This window comes from Silurus meridionalis, chromosome 6 (assembly GCF_014805685.1).
Source record: "Silurus meridionalis isolate SWU-2019-XX chromosome 6, ASM1480568v1, whole genome shotgun sequence".
Taxonomy (NCBI): Eukaryota; Metazoa; Chordata; class Actinopteri; order Siluriformes; family Siluridae; genus Silurus; species Silurus meridionalis.
This window is the reverse complement of record NC_060889.1, coordinates 10,674,713-10,697,513: the sequence shown is the minus strand read 5'-3', so window position 1 is coordinate 10,697,513 and position 22,801 is coordinate 10,674,713. Positions and strand designations below refer to the sequence as shown.

At 38.6% G+C, this 22,801-nt stretch overlaps 1 protein-coding gene and 1 long non-coding RNA gene across 6 annotated transcripts in view; one reads left to right on the top strand and one right to left on the bottom strand.

The window, feature by feature from the left end:
• malrd1 (MAM and LDL receptor class A domain containing 1) overlaps positions 1-16,774 on the top strand; it is a 73,984-nt gene extending 57,210 nt beyond the window's left edge. The window contains exons 32-34 of one of the 3 annotated variants that reach the window (XR_006926285.1): positions 1,412-1,513; positions 15,865-15,943; positions 16,055-16,774. Coding sequence is in view for 2 of the 3 variants with exons in the window: in XM_046852537.1 (XP_046708493.1) it covers positions 1,412-1,513; positions 4,626-4,688 (165 nt within the window). In the remaining variant the exon portion in view is untranslated. Of the gene's footprint in view, positions 1-1,411; positions 1,514-4,625; positions 5,229-15,864 lie in introns of those variants that run through there. The other 2 variants (XM_046852538.1, XM_046852537.1) reach the window with 2 other exon arrangements.
• Positions 16,775-16,821: 47 nt separating this feature from the next.
• Positions 16,822-20,894, bottom strand: LOC124387927. Of its 3 annotated transcripts, XR_006926288.1 has the most exons (4): positions 20,609-20,894; positions 19,515-19,594; positions 19,197-19,292; positions 16,822-18,045 (listed from the first exon to the last, which is right to left on the bottom strand). It is a non-coding gene; the product is annotated as an uncharacterized LOC124387927 (long non-coding RNA). The 3 variants fall into 3 exon arrangements; XR_006926286.1 differs by having other exon boundaries at positions 19,515-20,894; XR_006926287.1 differs by having other exon boundaries at positions 19,197-19,594.
• Between the last annotated feature and the right edge of the window lie 1,907 nt (positions 20,895-22,801).

Here is a 22,801-nt window from a genome sequence, read left to right as displayed (position 1 = left end):
ACCTCACACACAGCACAAGGTGTCAACTTTTTTGATCGACCTCTTAGAGACTACTCTAAAATATATCCAAGCTTTATTTTTATAGTATTGTCCCTTGAGAAGATATACTGAAATGGTTGCTGAAAGGTGACAGTTGTACTCACTTTTGTGTATACACTTTTGTTTTTTTACTTTTGTGTTTTGTGTTTTTGTGTGTGTATATAGATAGATAGATAGATAGATAGATAGATAGATAGATAGATAGATAGATAGATAGATAGATAGATAGATAGATAGATAGATAGATAGATAGAGGCAAAAGAACACACATCTTTTACTCAAGTAAAAGTACCAATACTCATGTTTTAAAAGACTTACAGTTACAGTATTGACTACACTTTTTCATTAAAGAAAAGCAAAGAAGTTTGGGCTCTGACATGTACATGTTTCATTACTACTAGTGTCACACTGGCAATTGGATCTCATATCATAATAATATATTAATTAACATCAAAATATGCTTTAGAATCCTTAACAGTCAACTTCTTTTTAAATACACAGTAATATACACAATGTACCTGAAAACCCTGATACATAGGGTTCTTGCACCATATTTTGACTTTTTAACAGTTTATTATTGATAATAATCTTTATAGAAGACATGACGGCATTCTTCTTTTACAGCACAGTATTGCATTTGACAACAATTCACTATTATGAAATGCAGTCAACCAACACTCTGATTCCATAACACCTTAAAAAATTGGTCTTTAATCATTAGCCCCTTTTTATTATCTCTTTTGAAGTTAATGCGAGAGAATAATTGCATCCTCCATCCTTAATACTTTTCTGTGGAGTAAAAGGTAGATACAGCTTTGCCTCTGGGTGTTACAAAAGTGGTGCCACTAGAGAGATTTCTTTCCAGAAAGAAAGTAAAAAGGAAGCAAAGTGTGTAAATAAATGAAAAGTAAAAAATAAAAATGTAAAGGAAAGAAAAATTTCACTGTATTAGCTATTGCAGTTTTAATCCTTTTAAATAAAGTATCCATTGTCCAAGTGCTTTTAGAAGTTTTTTTAAATGGGCACAAGATAAATAATTATGATTATTAATTATTATTGGTGTTGTTTTGTTAAATAATATACATTTTCCAGCTGTTGTAGAAAATTAATAAACACCTTCTGACCAATCACAAGCAATGACTCAAGAGTGATGTGGTATAAATAGATATAATAAATATAATATATACATATAATACACAAGTCATATTGTAGTTATCAATGCATTGTATTAATGCTTCTGTACATATCTTTATATTGATGTACCCTTTGGTAACATTGCATGAATCGTTATGAAACATAAAACATGAAATTACAGTGAGCTAATTTAAGCTAATGGTTATTGGTTTCTAATAAAGTATAATATGTGATTCAGTTTCCAGATGTGAGGCCTCGAGAATCTGCTGCCTTTAAAGCAAGATGGAGTAAATTTCCTAATCTGGCTATCAGTGTTTATCCATGGAGAGATGAACCAGAGGTACAAATAATATTGCTTGTGAACACACATGGACACACACCCACACCCATCCACCCACACACACACACACACACACACACACACACACACACACACACACATTTCCAAGTACTTGCTTGCACACAATGCATAACCATCAACATTATATTTGTCACATACACAACCGTGGACATGCAGGGAAATGCTTTTAAAGACTGGTCATAAAATACACAAGAAATAACCATTTATAATATACCAAAATATAATTACAATAAAAATACAAAATAGAATTTACATTTAAAAAATGAAAACAGAATTCACATGCAGAGCAGCATTTACATTACTGAAGGTTGAAACGGCACAACTTATTTTGGGTATCAAAATTTTGACCGAAGTGCTTTTTAGTCCTTAATATATTTATTATTGACACTTTAACAAGTATTAAAAGGCCACTATCAGAGCGCAATCATTTATTTTCTTGGACTACAGCAATAAAGAGAATGAACAGTAATTTGCCTTGACGCTAAATGTAGCAGCTTGGAAATGATTTTGCTCATATGAAATACAGTTATTTCCAACTATAATGTACTGCAATGAGTGTGTATATTGTGTATAACAGTGTGTGAGTATAACTGGAGAATATATTGTATATGCAAATATACACTGTAAATTTGAATAACTATAGCTCTTTATGCAGCATCTTGGATTTTAAATGCAGCATTGCATATGAGTGTTTTCCTATCTATTAGTTTATTCACTTAGTCCTAATTACATTGAATTTAAAGCTCTTTTTTGCACCGCACAGATTTGCATAGGACAAACCTGGAAAAATCCAGATACATGTACATTATATGGACAAATGTTTGTGGACACCTAATAGTAAGCTTCCAATGTGCTTTTTAAACATCCCATTTCACATTTAGTCCCCATTTGCTGTTATTAAGGTATACTATCCACTCCTCTTGGAAGATGTTCCACTAGATTGTGGAGTGTGCATGGGGAAATTTGTGTTAATTCAGTGACAAAGGTATTAGTAAAGTCAGGTACTGATGGAGGGTGCAGTCTGCATTCTAATTAATGCCAAAGGTGTTCAGTAGGGTTAAGGTCCCTATACAAATCTATGCAAACCATATATTTATGCAGACCATATATTTATGGAGCTTTTCACAGGGGCATTCTTATGCTGGAACAGGTTTAGGTCTCCTGGGTCAAGTGAAGGGAAAAAATAAAATGCTACCACATCCGAAGGCATTCTATACAATTGTGTGCCTCAAACTTTGTGGTATAATTGCTTTGTGTTTGATTTAAGTGTACTAAGTATTAAGTTGAGGCCATAGTTTACCTTCATCCTAAGAGCTATAGATATTTCACTAGTTTAATGTTAAAATTAGGGCATGATTGTCACGAGTTAACTCAAACTTGACCTTAAATGTTTATACATGCAAATGTATGTTTATTATTAATGAAACCATACTCAACAGAGCATGAAGACAAAATATTCTTGTAGATTTTTAAAGCAATTATAGTAAAATTATGTTAATCATCAGGACACCAAATGGAACTTATGCTATGTTTCCACAGACGTTTTTAATACCTGTATGTGTGCATCATGGTGGATTTTGGTGCTTGATTTGCGACTTGGCGCGTCAGTAAAAGAAATGTTTAGTGCTTCAAAATGTTTTTGTGGTGGAGTTAATTTCTTAGTGGAGTAAATATCTGAGTAAAGAAAGGATGTTGTGAATAAATGTTGCGTTGAAGGTTTTAATTTAGCGTCTTTTATCAATCACCTCGTTAATCAAATTAGTGCCATTGAAATTAATTTGTGCTAACTTGTTATTAACGCGTTCATTTTAGCAGCCCTAGTTAAAATACACAACTTTTTCATCTAGGGGATATATTTTGTTCACATCATGTGATTATTTTACTGTAATCTTCACTTCACTGTCTCAGATTTCTAGTTGGTAAATTTTTGGTGACACCAAGTCAACTGTCTTTTTTTTTTTTACAATTTCAATTCCAAATATATGATGTAATTACTTTTTTTAAGCTTCTTGCCAGTTATAACTTACTGAAAAGTTAATTGGGAGCACATATGTGGCAGTATTTTTTCTAGTTCTATCTTTAGAGCCAGTGCTTTGTTGCCCTTGATACCCAGGAAAATCCAAGTAGCTCAGCCAAGACCTCAGTAAAACTTATCCTAAGCTTACTATGATTCTAAAGTTAAAAGATAATAGCTTAAAGACAACAAAGTAAAAGTATTAGAGATGCTTCAAAAAATCTGACCTAAATCCCACAGAAAATATGTAGACTGAAAAAAAATAATAAAATTTGACCGTGTTATGCCAGTTCTGTAAGAAAGGTCATGCAACAAAACCAAAACATTGCTGGAAGATTGTGGAAGGTTACACCAAGATGGTTCAGATTCAGGCATTTTAATGTGAATGCTACCAACAAATAGTATTTAATGTAAACTTCTCATTGTAAACCTTTCTTACTTATTATTTCGAAAATAAAGTCAATGTATGAAATGTATGGTCACATGATCTATGTAGATTGTGTCTTTTACCTTGGAGTATGTGAAATTTTGCTCGCATCACTAAATGCCTAAAGGGCGTGACCTCCACACATCAATTCATGCTGGGTATCTTTGACATGTAATCAAGCAGTAGTCAATTTCTGCAAGGTGTGAGGTCTTTCCTCTTGGGTTTTGTCTGTAATGACATGCATACCCAGTGCTGAAGTGACTGACTCAGCCAGGCATTTATATTCCTGCAGTTTTTTTTAAGTAAGTAAGGGATTATGTACAATATAAAATATATTTGCAATATTTGCTGAGGTTATTTAAATGGTTTGTGATTAATGTTTGGTTCAAGTCAGAAATGATACAAATTGAGCCACAGCTTGATATAAAGCTGATATTGTAATCTTATTATAATCACTGTTTCGGTTTAAAGCCACATCGACAAAGTGTGTGTCTTTGACATGTAACACCACAAATCTTTGGCTGTCCCTTTCCCATCCAGCCACAGAAATGAAAACAAAAGGAAATGATAATGAAATATATTTTTACTTGATTTTTTTTAAAGCTATGGTGTTGTTTAAAAACCTGCCTATTCTTCTGTGTTGTTTTTAGTTTCTTGCAAAACTGTCTTTCTCCAACCCACTCTACAAGGAGCCCAAATGCTCTGAGGCCTGAGGACACACACACACACACACACACACACACACACACACACACACACACACACACACACACACACACACGATGGAACTACAAAACCCCTATGAGTGTACTTATGTAATTTGAACCTTCCTGACTAACATGACTGTACATGTACATGGTCCAAAATAAATCATGTAAAAATATATATCTATTAAAAAAATCTAATTTGTTTGACTCTTCTGGGGAAATAACTGCAAATTGCCAACTCATTACTTTGGGGCTGAGATAGCATAGCCTAAATGTTGAACATATTCAGGAAGAGACAAAACACAATCTTATTATAATGCCATTATTTTTCTATAAACAAGTAAAATTTCCTACTTCCTGTTTTGTTCACAGTATAAACATTTGTTATGTTAAATAAAATATACCAAAATTGTATTATGAAATATGAGCTTTGTTTGAGATTTAAATTATGAAATGGATGTCACGTCAGACGCCATGCATGTGCCAATAAAATGTGAACATTTTACCAAAAAAAATGTTGTGCTTGACAGCATGACATTTCAATTATGTGTGTGTCTCTTTCTCTCATTTTCTCTCTCCTTCTCGCTCTCTCTCTCACACAGAATTAACTACCCGTAATATCCCTACTTGTTATGCTGCGTCCACTCACCATTTAAATTATTTACGTTTTTTCAATATAAAGCATAAGGTAATAAAACAAATGTTATTTATTTATAATAAGTAAATAATGAATAGAGTATAGTGTGGCAGCGTTTGAATACTGAAATTAATTGGTTATTTAAGATCATTGGACTGCATTGCTGAACTCAAACACACACAAACACACATGCACCCATATAAACACAAATAATGTGCTATTCACTAAGTCATTGAACTATTGCTCAGAGGTTGTACAAAAAAAAAACAGCTTTATCGATTACCCTTTTCCATGCATAGTTTGTGCGTGTGTGTGTGTGTGTGTGTGTTTTTTGGTTATGAGGAATTAGGTTTTAGCTCATTTAAAGGAGTTGTATATTTTTCAGGCTTTTGTGGGTGAACCTATTCGTTCCAAGAGCCTATTTAACCAACTACGACCTGGGTGTCCACATACGTGGACATTGTGCACAATGGTGTCTTTATTGTTTTCTGTAGATACAGACCAAGTGTCCACAAAAGTGACATCATTTTTTTCCAAGAAGAGCTTCATGTTCAAAGAAAATATATGGTCATTATAATTATTGGTTCTTCCTAACCCCAAATAACTGGAAGAAATCTAAAATGCAAGCCAAACCAAAGCTCAGGTCTTAGGAGGTGAAACAGGTTTATAACTACAAGACCTCAATCATAAATATAATAATTGAATCAAATAATCAGGGTGTTAAGATTGTGTTTACTAGGGCTGTAACGATGGCACTAGACGGTTATCAGGTTTTCAATGTGTCTATCAAACATTATTACAAAATACAAAATAAAAAATTATTGGTAAAAATGTTTAATACTTTACATTGAATATTTGTAGTTTAAACTCATTAGATTACCAAGATTCAGAATCCCAAGGTCTATATACATACACACAGATACACACACACACACACACACACACACACACACACTTATACACTGGAGATCAAAATTAGAGAACAGTTTATAAACAATTAAACAATTCTAACTTTGTCACCAAGGATTTTCCAGAGGTTCTCTATTGGGTTGAGATCAGGACTCTGGGCAGGCCATGTCATTATTTCAATGTTTTCAGTTTCAAGGAACTGCTTTACCCGTTTTGCTGTGTGACATGGAGCGTTGTCCTGCATGAACACTGCGGGCTGATTGGGTGATGAACGCATGGAAGGAACCATATGTTGTTGAAGAAGGTTCTGATAAACATTTGCATTCACTCTGCCATGTAGCTGTATAAGAGGCCCAACTCCTGCTGCAGAAAACATGCCCCAAACCATGACACTTCCTCCTCCACTTTTCACTGACTTCTTTACACACTTTGGGTTCAGTCTTTCTCCAGTTTGTCGCCGAACATAATGTTTCCCATCGGACCCAAATAAATTAAACTAGCTTTCATCACTGAAGTGAACTTTGGACCAGTTCTCCTCTGTCCACATTACATGCTTAGTCTAGCCTTTTGCTTCTTTCTGCTAATGAGAGGTTTGGTCACTGCAGAGTGGGCTTTCAGTCCAAATGCTCTTAAACGTTGAGACACTGTATGTCGGGACAGATCCTTACACTGTTCAGCGCTGAACTGGTGAGCAATTCCAGCTGCAGTGTGGAAACGATTGCCCATTGAGATCCTCTGCAGTATCCTGTCCTCTCTTGTATTTGTCTTATATAGACGACCAGCCTTCTTGGTGGACTTGAATGAGTTTGTGATGTTGTAAAGATTCAATATTCTTGAAATCACAGATTTGGAACGACCAACTTGTCTTGCTATGGCTGATAGGGTCATCCCTTTGGCCTTCATCTGGACAACCTGCTGCCGGAGGCTTTCAGTCACTTTAGAACGGCCCACCATCTTGCAGAGTCAGTGAAACTGGAAGTTAGGCTGCCAGTTAAATAGGGGTTGACAGATAATCAAGGAAATTAGCACCAGGTGCCAGATTAACACCAATAACTGGGAGGTATCTGAAAGTGTTCTCTAATTTTGATCAGTGTGTTTTCTGCAAAATAATGTTTTTTTTTTTAATGCCTTAGTTATTTTGTGGAAAAGGTGTTCTGGTAGCATGGTATAGACAGGACAAAAACTCCTTCAACTGTTGAGCAGTGAAGATGACATTATTTCAGAATTGTTCAATTGTTTATAAATTGTTCTCTAATTTTGCTCTCCAGTGCAAATATGGATCCATGTGCATATGCAAATATATAAGTCTTTGGATGCAGTACCATCAACTATTCCCTTTACATGAACTAGGAAGTCCAAACAAATTCTAACATGACAATAGCCCTGTGCACAGACCAAGAGCCTAGCTGTAGATGTAGATATGGTTTGCATGTGTTAGAGTGGAAGATCTTGTGAGGCTTGCTAGAGAGTTCTGTCCTCAACCCTATTGAGATGAATTGGAATGCTTACTGCACCCCAACCCTCCTCACCCAACATCAATATCTGACGTTATTCATGTCTGAATAAACACAAATCTCCACAAGCACACTTCAAATCAAGGGGAACATCTTCCCAGAAGAGTGGGTGTTATTATAACAGCAAATTAGAGGTGGGAAGTAACAAAGTATTTGTACTGTACTTAAGTAGATTTTTTCGGTATCAGTACTTTACTCCACTATTTATTTTTCAGACAACTTTTTACTTTTACTCATTACATTTTTACACAAATATCTGTACTTTTTACTTCTTACATTTTCAAAACAGACTCGTTACTTTAGTTCCCCTTCAGGAACTCGAGCTGCGTCGAAACGCTATGGAAACGCTATGGGACATGCAGCCGATGTGTTGTTTGTTTAGCTTAGGAGCGTGCTTAGTCGGCTCTCGAGGGTATCGGTTGTTAGCATTTTAGCCATGTGGCTATGCGGTCCCGGCTGCGAGGCGAGCTCCCGTTCCCCGGGGATTGCGTTCGTTTTAGCGGTTCCTTCTCCGGTGTGTGTGACGCGGTGCTCCGTATTTCTTCCTCCGAGGTGGAAGAATTTTCGGGATATTCGGGGAAGCATGCCTGGCGGCTGCTTCTTCTCCCGGTGCGGGCGGCGCAGCATTGCATCTCCGAGGTGAGCGCTCTCCCTCGCGGCTTTGGCTCTCAAAGGTATCGGCTGTTAGCATTTTAGCCGTGTGGCTATGCGCTCCCGGCTGCTAGCCGGGCTCCCGTTCCCCGGGGAGAGCGCTCGTTTGGAAACGGTTCTTTTCCCGGTGTGTGACGCGGTGCTCCATATTTCTTCCTCCGAGGTGGGAGAAATTTCGGGATATTCGGGGAAGCATGCCTGGCGGCTGCTTCTTCTCCTGGTGCGGGCGGCGCAGCATTGCATGTCTCTCTCTCCAAGGAGGATGAGATGATGGATGCTGGCGAGCCTTTGGACTCCTCACAGCCTGTGCTGTACGTGGAGCTCCTTGAGGTCGTGGCACGGGCCGGGTCTGAGCTGGATCTAGCCGGTCGTGTAGCAGAAGCACGTACCAGGCCTTGAGGTCGTGGCACGTCTCCCGCCTGGTTTGTAGTCATCCTCACTGCAGTCAGGAGGGTAGGAGCAGGCCAGCCAGTCACTGTGGGGCAGTTCCAGAGGCTGCTGGGTCTCATGGCGGTAGCGTCCAGTGTATTTCCACTCGGCCTTCTCCGCATGTGGCCCCTCCAGTGGTGGCTCCGGGGCAGGAGGGTTCTTCCCCAGAGGGAGTCTGTATCGTACCATCAAGGTCTCGCGGTGTGCCCTTTGAGCCTTGGTTGCATGGTAGGACCCTACGTTCTGTCCCAAGGCCCCGTTTTAGGGACTCCTTGACGTCGCGTAACACTAACGACGGACGCTTCCCTCCCACACTCCGAGGTCAAGGCCATAGAATCTGACAATGGTCAGCGGGGTGGACCAACCCGCAGCGTCACAGACGTCCCAGAGTGACACTCCGAAGAGCGTGCCCTGACCCCAATCAAAGCGGGGGCCAGGACTCGCAGACGAACAGCTGCACCGACCACCTCCAAGGACTCGTCCTGTGGAGATAAGCACCCAGTGCCCGCACTGGACACAGCCGGGCCTCGTAACCCCTGGTCGGGGGCTATAAACAGAGGAGGGCAGAATGCCTGTAACACAACACATCGTGTGGGAGCACCCAGCCTCATGTAAAGAAACACTCTGGCCATGCCAGGGAGCAACTCCAGGCGGGATGAAGCAACTGCCAAGTCACAACTGACAGGCACTCTGAGTCGCGTCCCGGGCCTCAGCCTCTGGGCACCATGGAGGAAACGTGTCAACAATGGGACCTACCCAGTGAACACGGGCACCCTCAGGGTCGAAGGGGTTAACCCTGCGGCAAACTGTACCTGCACAATGTGTCGTGTTACAGGCATTCTGCCCTCCTCTGTTTATAGCCCCCGACCAGGGGTTACAAGGCCCGGCTGTGTCCAGTGCGGGCACTGGGTGCTTATCTCCACAGGACGAGTCCTTGGAGGTGGTCAGTGCAGCTGTTTGGCTGCGAGTCCTGGCCCCCGCTTTGATTGGGGTCAGGGCACGCTCTTCGGAGTGTCACTCTGGGACGTCTGGGACGCTGCGGGTTGGTCCACCCCGCTGACCATTGTCAGATTCTATGGCCTTGACCTCAGAGCCCCCCCGGGCTCCTCTGTCCTACGTGCTGGTGCTGAGGCCCTCACTCTCTCGGCAGGGTCTGGTCAGTGTGGCGTGATTGGACACTCGTTCCCATAGCGTTTCGACGCAGCTCGAGTTCCTGAAGGGGAACGTCTCTAGGTTACGACCGTAACCCTAGTTCCCCGAGTGAACGAGACGCTGCATCTCCATGCCACACTCCCTGCATCCCTGCGGCGCTTACCTTCTCTCTTTGCAGAAGCTAATGTCGCTACCACCGCACAACCATCTTGTAGCTTCCTGGTTTACGCGACGTCGCCTGTCTATGACGTCACGGCTTGCCTATTGGCTAGATTTCACACGTGGTTCAGAGCGCGGTCACGCAGGGGCGTTCCCATAGCGTTTCGACGCAGCGTCTCATTTCCTCGGGGAACTAGGGTTACGTTGTAACCTACAGACGTTTTAATCCATTGATTTGGTGAAATATAATTTTTTTATTTTCACTGCGTGCCGATTTCAGTGGAACAACCGATTTCCTGTCATTGCACGTTCCATTCACTGGTGTATAAAGTACGGATCTTGTGTGGATCTTCAGCCTGGACACATTCATTAGGTAACAACATTTTTAATTAGTTTTGTATATATATATATATATATATATATATATATATATGGCTGTCAAAATTACAATTATTTTAAACGGCACGAAATTTTTTCCTTTTTTTAGTTAGATATAAAATAAATAAATTAACTTCAGATAAAAATATTTTTAATCAGTAAACTTTTTTTTTTTTTTTTGTATATTTAACGTTTTATTTCTGAGTCTCAAATCAAACACCCAAATCCGCCATGATTCTCACAATTTACCCTCTGGGTGGCGTTTTGTGGGGTTTTTTCCACATAATGGCGACACAAACTTAAATTACTGTCTTTATTGAACGTACAGATAAAAACAATACATCATTTAAATCTGTAAAATATCTATAATTTTATATACATATATAAGCTTGGTAACTTGACTTGAAGGGGTGCAGTTTCTCCGGTATCACCTCATTAACTGTCCGTGTGGAAACATAGCAAAGGCTCTAAATGATGTCCACACGTCTCTGCACTGATATAGCCTTTATATTTAATCACATGCTGTACATATGATACATGTTTAACACCTCCAAGCTGCCAGTTTTGGGCACCTGAGCAAGCCCTTAACTCACTACTGCTTATTTAGTAAATGAGATCATTAAGAGTCGCTCGGGATAAACACTTCCAACAGGAAGTGGCTATATCTCGCTATCTTTGTCTCTCTATTTTCTCTATCTAATTGTCTCTGTGTCTCTTTTAGTAAATGTCTTTGTCTCACTGTATATGTCTCTCTCTTGCTGTCTCTCTATTTGTTTCTCACTCTTTCTAAAGCTGTGTCTGTGTCTCTTTGTCTTTGTCTCTGTCTTTCCTGCTTATTTACATATCTAACAAAGTTTTGAGTTTTTAAGTAATGCCATTAGTGATAAAAGACCTCCCTGGTTCGATTCTTACCTCTAGTTTCATATTGAACATTATAAGAAGTTTTTAAAAACAGAACAATTAAAGATCATTAAAATGTGTTGCTGGCAAATCATGGTATATCAGTGGTGCAGGTGTTGGAGATGTGTTTCTTGTACCTGAGTCACTTCTCATAGACTTCGAGTTACTGAGAAAATGTACAGGAAGGAGAAGTTTTGACCCTCTACCATCATGATCTAAGAGAAAACACTGGTCTCCTAACTATAGAAAAGCCAAGAGTCCAATAAGCAAAGGCTTCTTTGCCTCTACTGTGTTGGTGTAATGGTCAGTGAAGTGGTTGCTGCTATCTGACTCACCTGGTTTGATTCCTACCCCTTAGCTTTCCTTTAAATTGTTTAAAAAGTTTTTAAAAAGAACCAAAAAAGGTCCTAAAAATCAGGTTCTTGCATTAAGTCCTGTGGCTCAATTGGAAGAGCTTTACCTCTATGTGGAGAGGTTGCCGGTTCAAACCCTGGCCAGGGCTCAAAGTTAAGAGTGTGGAAGGTGTCAGAAATGGCTGCGTGGAAGGTTGGCTGTGGTTTCGGAGGGTGTATCCTGAAGCAGGGGGGCAATATCCGGGCATCTGCCCCCCCCAGCGTCTGAGAAGCTGAAAACAAAGGGTTATGAAGCAAAAAGTTCAAAAAAGTATCGACTTAGTTTTGCATATATAGGAAAAATTCTGCCAAAAACCTATCACCCTGACTTTTTCTGAGGCTGTGAAGCAGCCAGTATTCACAGCCTTTGTTTAGGGTCAACTACCCTATCATTGCTCACCAGACACTACTTTCCACACAGCTTACCTAGTGTGGGGACAAGCCAGATTCGAACCAGCAACCTCTGAGCTCAGAGGCAAGGCTTTTATCACAAAGCCATCAAGTCCCACAACACACCATCTTTTTTGGGGGGGTTTATCGTTTGTTTCAGGTTTCAAAGCAAGAAATTCAGAGCAGACAGAAACACAGAAAGCAGGATTCGAACCCTGAACTCCACCAACAGCGAAATACCAGTCTTAACCCACGGAACCATCGGGAAGGACCGGCTGCGACGATTGTTTAGAGCAGGTCTATCTTCTCTTTCAAACCATCAACACAAGAATATAATGCTAAAGACAGATGTAGGAAGCAAACCCATGACGTGACTAGCAGGATTTGAACCTTGATTCACACCATTAGCAAGGCACCAGCATTAACCCACTGAACTATCAGGAAGGACAAGCTGAGAAGCTTGTTTAGAGCAGGTCTATCTTTCTTTTCCATCTTTTCTTATCCATCAAAACAAGAATATGAAGATGTAGGAATCAGGAATATAACCTACCTCATGACTTGCAGACAGAAAGCCAGGTTTGAACCCTGACCACCAACATTAGCAAAGTACCAGCCTTAACCCACTAAGCCATCAGAAAAAAAACAGGATGGGAAGCTTGATTAGAGCAGGTCTATCATTCGTTTCAAACCATCAACACAAGAATTTAACGGTAAAGAAAAATGTAGGAAGCAAATACAGATGTAAGTAGCGCAAGTTGAACCCACATTACATAACAGGAAGAAAGCAGGATTCGAACCATGATCCCCACCACCAGCAAGTCACCAACCTTAACCCATTGAACCATTGGTGGGGACAGGTTAGGCAGCTTATTTAGAGCAGGTCTATCTTTCTTTTCAACCTATTAAAAACAAAAATATATCGCTAAAGAAAGATGTAGGAAGTGAATCCTGATCGTGACTGGCAGACAGAAAGCAGGATTTGAACCCTGAACCCCACCAAAAGCAAGAAACCTGATTTAACCCACTAAACCATCAGGGAAGATGTTGTTGTTTAGAGCAGGTCTATTTACCTTTAAACCATCAACACAAGAATATAAAGCTGAAGAAAGATTTAGGAAGCAGGAAAATAACTTACATCGCAACTAGCAGGAAGAAAGCAGGATTCAAACCCTGATCCTCACCATCAGCGAGGCACCAGCCTTAACCCACTGAACCATGGAAGAGATCAGACAGGGAAGCATGTTTAGATGAGGCACAAGCCTTAAACCAGTGAATGACCGCTGCTGAAAAGCATGTGTGCTTTTTGGAGGGTTCATACTTTGTTTCATGCCAGCGCAGTAAGAAAGAAGGCATGTAGGACTGGCTTTGAAACCTTATCACCAGCGTGGACTATATTAAGGACCCTGTTCAGGCACAAGCCTTAACCCACTGAGCTACCACAGAAGTGCTTTTTTTTTGGTGGAGTTATCTTTTATTAAAGACCAGGAAATCAAGAAATTAATTCAACACAGAAAGGACAGAATTAAAATGTTTTCAGAGGGGACAATGTCCAACACAGCAACCAGGAATCAAACTCTCAAACTCATCCTTGTGGGGATACTGACATTAACCCACTAGGCAGGCTATCTATCTATCTATCTATCTATCTGAGGTCCAGTTAACAGCTAAAACAGGTAGCAGTAATAACTACTTTTTACTTAAGTACATGTCAGAGCCAAAACTTCTTTACTTTCACTTAAGTAAAAAGGTTTAATCAGTACTTCAACTTTTACCCGAGTATTTTAAAACATGAGTATCTGTACTTCTACTTAAGTAAAGGATGTGTGTACTTTTGCCACCTCTGCAGCAAATGCAGGCTGATTGCGATGTGAATGGGATGTACAATACAAATACAAATCTCATGTTCAGGTGTCCACAAAGAATTCCATGTATGTATTTATTTATTTATTTATTTCCAAGTATTAAGAAATAGGATTTGTATAATGGTAGCATTTCTATAAATAGATTAACTGGGTACATTTTCGTATTGACCCAAAAATGGTCATGGTGTACTTGTAGCATATTTGTTGTCAACAAATTAGTAACAAGATGGATTAGCCAAAAATTCGGTTAAAAGTGTGGGGCAAGCCAAATGCATCAGTGTCAGCATGCATCAGGAGCCTTGGACCCACAGGGTATTGTATGTGTATCTGTCTCCGAAAGCTGTATATCATATACAACCATACTATAAGCTATAAGTACAGAATACATATCATTTTTTTCTTTTGTCTATACAGGAAACTAAAGTTGTTTAGATATAAGTTGACTGTGGTTTGAATAGCTAAAGCAGCCTCGGCCTCAATGAAAGATCAGTGGAAGAGCTATTTATCTGATAGGCCCATTCCACCTCATCCAATCGATAAATTGTTCGCTGAAGTAAAACAGCACAAGGACAGACACCAATGGCACAGCAATGAAAACGTACATGTGGCGTAACAGGCTTCCAGTTGTTTTTAAGCAGATCACAGAGGTCACCTGTTATGATTAAAACGTTAAGTCACCACTTTGTTCTTGCTGCTCACACTCACAAAAACGCATACATTCTCTTTCACCTCGTTTGCCCACAAACATGTGACTCTCAGCTGCCTGAAGAATTGCTCGGCTTGTCATTTCTCTATTGTCTTTCATTCTGTTTGTGCTGTTCTTTTTTCATGCACTCTCGAACACTCGTTTTTCACTGACTGACTAAGAACAAGAAAACGGAGGAATGTTTATGATGAATGTTAAATGCCTCTCATTATTTTTTATGGATTTGTCCTCTATTTTTTTTTCCTTTCTGATTTTAGATTAATGTCATGGAATTAGAAAAGCATCCAAGTTTGAGAAGGTTTTTTATATATTTCATATTTGTTCCTCCCCTTGGATCTGCCCGCTTCGTCCCGGCCTGCCTCTGGATGGTGTTCTCTTCGATTGGAGGCCACTTTGGGATTGCAGCTGGGGATGGTTTCTCATCAACGGCCTGGGGATCCATGAAATAACGGAGTATCACAGGAGCTTTGAGAATGGATTTGAACTGCACCTAATGTCAACAGTCTGCTACACTGACACAAGACTACAGTTTGCATTTAATCACTATCACTGAACACCTTGACATAGTTTAGCTGTAATAAATAGACCTTCAGTGCCACTCAGATGAGGATGGGTTCCTCTTGAGTCTGGTTCCTCTCAAGGTTTTTTCCTTGTCCCATATCAAGGAATTTTTCCTTGCCACAGTCGCCACTGGCTTGCTTATCAGGGACAAACTTACACTTAAAAAGAACAATCTTATTTATTTTTTTCACCACATTATCTGTGTAAAGCTGCTTTAAAACCATGTTTATTGTAAAAGCGCTATACAAATAAAAATGAATTGAATTGAATTGAACAACTCAAATAGGAAATCAGTCAGCTGGAGAACCAAAAAAAGTATTGCATGAACACACCACAAATCTGTTTGTTTGCATGCTGTGTCTTATTCCTTCACACACAGTGATGGATTCCTGATCCAGAAGAACACTGCACTTGTGGGTTGCCTCTCTAGGAAGGCAGCGAGTCTAAAGGCCAATTCTCAGCTCATGTTCTCACTGGTTCTTACCCACACTCACATTGTTCCTGGAACAGTCTGTCATTAACAGCATTTTTCTTCTCTGCAGAGGCTTGGATGAACTGCTCAAAGGCAATAATAATTATAATGTCCACATGGGTACCTGGTCCCTCATTAAGTCCTCCTAGGTAACTTAAACTATAAACACTCCATGACCATAATCATTCAAACAAGTGGCATGAATATGAATGGTTTTCTAATCTTTTTTTCATCCCTCTGTACTGTATCTACCTTGTCAGGATTCTGGTCCAGTCTGTTTCTACTTCCCAATTTTTGTATCATTAAGAGCCCGACTGCCCATGGGAAGAATCCAGTGCAGGGTCTAGCACTTACACCTTGGATGTTTCAGTAACTTCTGCCAGACAGCAGTTGCATGAAAAGTGCATGGGGGTCGTTTACAATTTTAGGTGGTTTTGAGGATACACCATAGGTCCTCCTGAAGTCCACAGTTCTCTCTTTTATTTTTATTGATATTACCAGGACCTCCTCAGCAGAGACCCTCAGTACACTACTGCAGCTTAGTTTGCTGATTCATGATTGTGCAGTGAAGCACAGCTTGAATCACATCATTAACTTTACTGATGAGACAACAGTGCTGGGCCTCATCAGAAACAGCGGAAAGTCAGCATACACAGTGGGTGAGTTGTGATATGCAGATTGTTCTCTCTATCTTATATACAGTACAAGTTGGTATCAAAAAGCTTTAAGACTAGCTCAGTTTACAAGAAAGTACCTTATTTATCTACGTATACATGTTAATACATGTTAACACCTTTAAAATAGTCTCCTTGCTCAGCAATACAGCATTTCCAATGTTCCTGCTACTCCTGGAAGTCTTCTTTTCAAAGTATGTCAAGCACCATCTGCTATTCATGCTGGATCTCTGCAGTGGTGTAAAACAGTGACCTTTGAGCGGGACCTTCATCTTCAGGAAGAGGCCAAAGTCCACAGAAGACAAATCTGTCAAGTAGGGTGGATGCGGAAATGCACTGTAAAAAATAAAAAGTTGAGTTAAGTTAAAAAATTTAGTAAATTTGCTGCAAAGCAATTTTGAGTTTACTCAACTTCCGTGGTTAAAGTTATGCCAAATCATTGTAGAAAGTGGATTGAAACTGCTATCTTAAGTTAGGTATACCTTCCTCAGTAAGTTCATCTAACCTTCCTCAGTAGGTACATCTAACTAGTCATCATGAGTTTGTTTAAATTTAAAAAGGGGGTTGAGTGAACTTTAAAAAACAAGTAGGGAGAACTACAGACCTGAAGTTCAGTAAACTCAAAAAAGCTTTGCAGCAAATTTACTACATTTTTTAAGTTGGTTCAACTTAATTTTCTTCTTTTAATTTACAGCTTTGAATGTTTCATTCAAACTTCTTTCACAAATTCCTGTTTGGCACAGGAATTTCACATTAAAAATCAAACACAGATATTGCAACCATACTGTAAACACAATGAAAAAAGACATTTTTTTAGAGAAAAATGTTTATTTTACAATTTTGCCAACCGACACATTTCCTGTCAACATGAACTGCAAAAATTGGATTCAGGTAGTTTTTTCTCTAGTCATCAAAATATAATAAATAATTGAAAATAAAATATATATATAAAATTGAAATAAAATAAAAGGCAAAAGAGGCAATCTTGTAATGCCTTTAAAGTGCTGGAGTAAAATAAATTGTTCTCAAAGTGCCAGAATAATCTTAAAATGCTCCCAAAATAAACAAGCAGAGTTTCAACACATTCATTAGAGCAATGAAGTATTAACTGTTATAAACAAAACTTGAAAGTCATTAAACCTTACATTAAAACTCAAAACTGACTTTGGCATATGTTGTACTGTTATACAGCTACTAAACAAACAGGAACAAATCAGTACTTGCACTTTTGATTAGCCATCTGAACTGCAGCTACTTCAACTTTACCAATTTGTTTTGAATCACTGGACTCTTGAAGAGCACTGGGGGTCAAGGTCAATAAACACTTTCTGAATAGTTTCAGAAGTGTATTTTAGTTCTTCAGGATAGCTAATGATTTTGATGGCATAAATCAAGTCAAATAGGAGAGCAACAGCTGTAGGGACGTCTTGCACATTATCCAGCACAACTTGCTCCTCTAAAACTACAGACAGGCACCTTACATTTGGGTTTGAATGGATGGTGGCAACATCATCTTCAACGACAGTTAAGACCCCCTTCTTCATCCCTTTTGTGTGAGTGTCTTCTGGGTCTGTGTCCTGCAGTAAAAATCAGCATAAACACAGAATCAAAACCCATTTTTAATTGATAGAGTTCTGCTGGACCACAAAGAGATTTTTATATTGTTTAAGATAGGTCACTTAAAATCACACATGCCACAATTTTCCATTGTGTTTGCTTGGATATACACCATGTTGCCAAAAGTATTGGGACACCCCTTCTAATGAACAGGTTTGACTACTTTAGTAATTTCCATGAGTACAAATCTTAATGTTTAAGCATATGATGAGATTCGATGGAATTGTCTGCATCCAATTTTATAGCATTAGTTTGGACAGGACCCTTTTCTATTCTAAAATAGCAATGCCACTGTGTATGAAAAGGTTCAAAAAAGAAATGACTAATTCAGTCAGTGTGGAAGAACTTGAATGGTCTGCAGAAAGCAAAGGCTTAATCCCAGATGAACATCTCTGGTGGGACTTATATGCAGACATTGAGCCAAAAACTAATCACCAAACACTAATGACTTCTACTTACACTATATGGACAAATGTATTGGGACACACCCTTCTTTAGAACAGAAAAAGGCACTTCAAACTGTGGCAACAAAGATAAAAACATAATTCATGTATTTACAAATTGTATTTCCATCTCTGTTGCTCTGTTGCAACAGAGATGGAAATACAATTTGTAAATACATGAATTATGTTCCAACAGTTTTGGAAGTGTATAAAATGACTACCCATATGTATAAGTCATTGGTGTTTGGTTTGAGTTTTTGGCTCAAGCTCTACATTTAAAGTGACATCAAAGGTGTTCAGATGAGATTAGGACTTGGCTTCATGCAGACCAGTCAAGTTCTTCCACACTGAATAAATCAATCATTTCCTTTTGAACCTTGCCTTATACACAGAGGCATTTTCATGTTAGAAAACTTTTGGCAATATAGTGTAACACTTAATTTGTGGTGTCAGACTCATTACTGATAAGTATTCAACTAGGATTATTTAATAAATACATTTTTGCCAACACTTTGCCTATGCCATTCTACTCTTTCCCCTGACGTTTGGCTTATAGAACAGTTATCAAATTAGTTTCGCACCAGACAAAACTGTTTTCTCTTTACAGGATCTGGATAGTACCTCAGGTATACGATAATATGCCTATAACAGACTGATAGCACACTTACCAGGCAAGACTTCAGGAAGTTTCCAGACTTTTTCCCTCATAAACAAAGGTAGACTTTTGAGAGCTGTAGGTTTATTTTGAGCAGCACACCAGAAGCCTGAAAAAGACAGAAAAAGTTAAAACCTTCAGATTTATGCTTCCGAGATATGTGGCTACTAAAAGTTAAAAGGACATTGGTTGTCAACTCACAATCTTTAAAAGGAAAACTGACTGCGTCATGCCTCCTCAAAGGATTACAACTGGGATGGCTGACAAACATCTTTAAAATCACATAACTCACATGAAAAATTACATCTTGTCAAATGTGTTTTTAACGCACCTAAAGTTTTAAAAGTGCAGATGCAGTCAGTATACAAGCAAGGATGCTGCCGGGATCTCCCTGCGTACTGCATTCCAAACCTATGAAAAGAAAAACAAACACAGTTTGACATGTGCAGTAATACATTCCATCTAAATTGACATTAATTGTTTAAAACACAATATAAATATTCCATACAAAAAATGAGAATATACAATGAATCACATTCAAAGCAAAATAATAATGCCAAATTACATTGAACTAGTTAAATGGTGCTAAGAAGAGCTATGCTAAAAAACACTAAGCTCATGAAATACTAGACATTTGCTGATAATTCATGATATATTTTCTGTATTTTAGACCGGATGTTATGTAAAGCATGTTATGTTTTACGTCTAAGATCAGAAATAACCACACGGTTAACAAGTTTAAGAATACCCTATAACTTACTGAAATGTAAAATGCTGTTTTTCCCCACTTTTTAATAATACTAACGGCTTTCCTTGTTGATTGTGTAAGGGTCTTCAGTCAGGTAGATCGCATTTTCCCGTAAGTAGTGCTCTGTTTCATGGCGTAGCTGGATGATCAATAATCATGTGTTTAGCATTAACGTTAGCCAAAACGTATTTACAGAGAGCAAAACGTGGCTGGTAAAATAGAACTGACCAGCTGGCAGAGGATTCTGTCCTTTCTGAAAGCCTCCCTCTAACGCAAATCAAGCAAAGATTTATCCAAAAATAACGATTCAATCTCAATTTAGCATTTGTAATTAGCATTAGGCGTATGACTGTGTTTCTTATGTCTTTCGTATGCTTCTTTAATGACTTAAATACAAGAGATTCTATAACTCCATCCACAACACACAACCCATTAAACTACAGTTTATTGTAATAACTATAACTTATACAAAAATGTATTTTGAAACATTTCTTTCAAATTTTACAAAGTGAACTGAACATGACCTTCAAATGAAGCACGCTAGCCGTCTGAGCTCATTGCAAAATATCATTACATTCCTTAAAATAGTCTTTCCAAAAACAACGTTACATTTTACGTTAAGCATTTGTGTAAATTATTTAGGTTCTTTTCGATAATAAAACTTAAAGAAAGCTTACCTGAACCAGAGAACATCCAGCCCCTTCTAAAATGCAGTTGATGATGTGGAAACCCTGTGCACAATGCTAGGGAAACAGACTGCGCATGTGCAATAACAGGATGTGAATTGCTTGAATGAAGAAATCAAGATGTTACGTTTTTCCAACTTAATTGTTTATTTTTATTAGACAAAATAGTAGTAAACATGCAGTTAAATCTTTTTTTATAAATAAACTCAACACTGTGCTCAAAAATATGTCCACCTAACTTATAATTTTAAACTGAGTTAACAATTTGCAAGTTGGATTTTTTACAGTGTGAGATCATGTGGATTGTTCTTAGCAGAGATGGCAAAAGAACACTCATCCATCACTCAGGTAGAAGAACAGACACTTATGAGACACCAGTGGTAGGTTGAAAAAGCAGTGCAATAAAAAGAAATAGGTTAATGGTTTGAAAATGTAAAAAAGTAGAAAGTACAGGTATTTTAGAGTGTGTATGTAGAGTGAATGTGAAACGTTGTCAGAAAAATAAATAGTGAAGTACTGATACCAGAAAAATCTACTTCTGTACAGTAACAAAGTATTTGTACTTCATTACATCCCACCTCTGGTTCTCAGACGATCATCATGCACAAGTTGCCAAATGGCTTCGACATGTTCAGGGGTTGAGCTCTTTGAAGGTTCTTCCTGTCTTCTTCCAGTGATTTTCTTCTGCTTTTGCAGCATGCGTGGCTCAAAACACCTCGAACGACTCATTGTAGCATCGCTATATGTCATGTCAAATGTCTCTGTTGGCTTTTTCTTTTTATTATTAATTTATTTATATTCATATTTATTTTTATATATGTTTAGATGGCCAGCTAAAACACCACTCACAATGTATACTTAGAGGTTAACACCTGAATTTTACAATGCAATGAGATTTCTTTAGCACTTGCATGATTCTATGAATATGTTTCTGACACCCCTACATGTCAGTACATATATATATATATATATATATATATATATATATATATATATATATATATATATATATATATATATATCCAGCAGGGGGGATGAGGGTGTGCAGTCAAAGACTTTTCCGGTCTTAGCAGTCAGGACAAGAAGATATGCAGGTGATATTTATCATCACTGGTGGTTATTAGGGGTGAAACAGAATAGACCTTTGCAGTGACTGTAATTATACCAGAGACAGACAAATGATTGTGGGTTGTCTGAATCAACTAGTGGATTCTTATATGCTCAGCAATAGCAAAAACCTGGCAGACCAGAGAAGACCACAATGCTGATAAATAAACTGCATGACATTTCACTAAACTCAATCGATATGTGTTAGATTTCTATAAGAAGAAGCATATTTATCAGGAATCACTCTTTAATTGAAAAAGATTTGTGAAAAAGCACTAATTATGTTCTAATGCTGATTTCATAAAATGTTTTTTTGTATGCTAAAATGCCTGGATTGTGTGTAAACGTTCCTTAGCTATTATTCCTCCACAGGTCAACTGTTTTGGAAATTAAATCAAACCTGACAGCTTCAATTCTTTACCTTGAGAGACACTGGTTTGTCCAGTGAGCTGAAATATTGAGACAAAATAACAAGAATTTAGTTTTTGTCCAGTTCCTTTCACAGTGATTTTTAGTGTTGATTCCTGAAGAATTCTACGTGACACGGCACAAATATTAGCCTAATTTTTCAGGAAAAAAAGCAACGATTGACTTGACATGTATGGTGCATGCAGAACTGTGGTTTGTACTTCATAAGGAATGCTGTAGGGCCAACAAGATATTGACTGAGAGACACAACTCACATGCAGACACACATACCACCTTCTGGGCTGACAAGACACTATCAAAGGACTTCTCTTGTAAAAGCTTTAACGCCAGAATTCAAATTCGATTTACACGAGTCGGGTGCTTTCACGTGCCGTTTTAATGTGGCCTGGCCTTTTTACAGCTGCATCATGAAGCTGTTTGAATTGGAACCTTGAAACGATTTTTTTTCCCTTAGCAGGCTTGTCCTGGCCTGCACAAATGAAGGGTATGTTGGAGTGGTTAGTGCTCAGGAGTGCTTCACTAATTCTCTGGGCCCCAAAGGGTCTTGGGCTTGAGCTGCCTGGCACACAGATAGAACAGACCTGGCAACATACAGTATCTGCCAAATGCTAATGACCCTCTACACATTAGTCAGACTGAAGAGGAGAG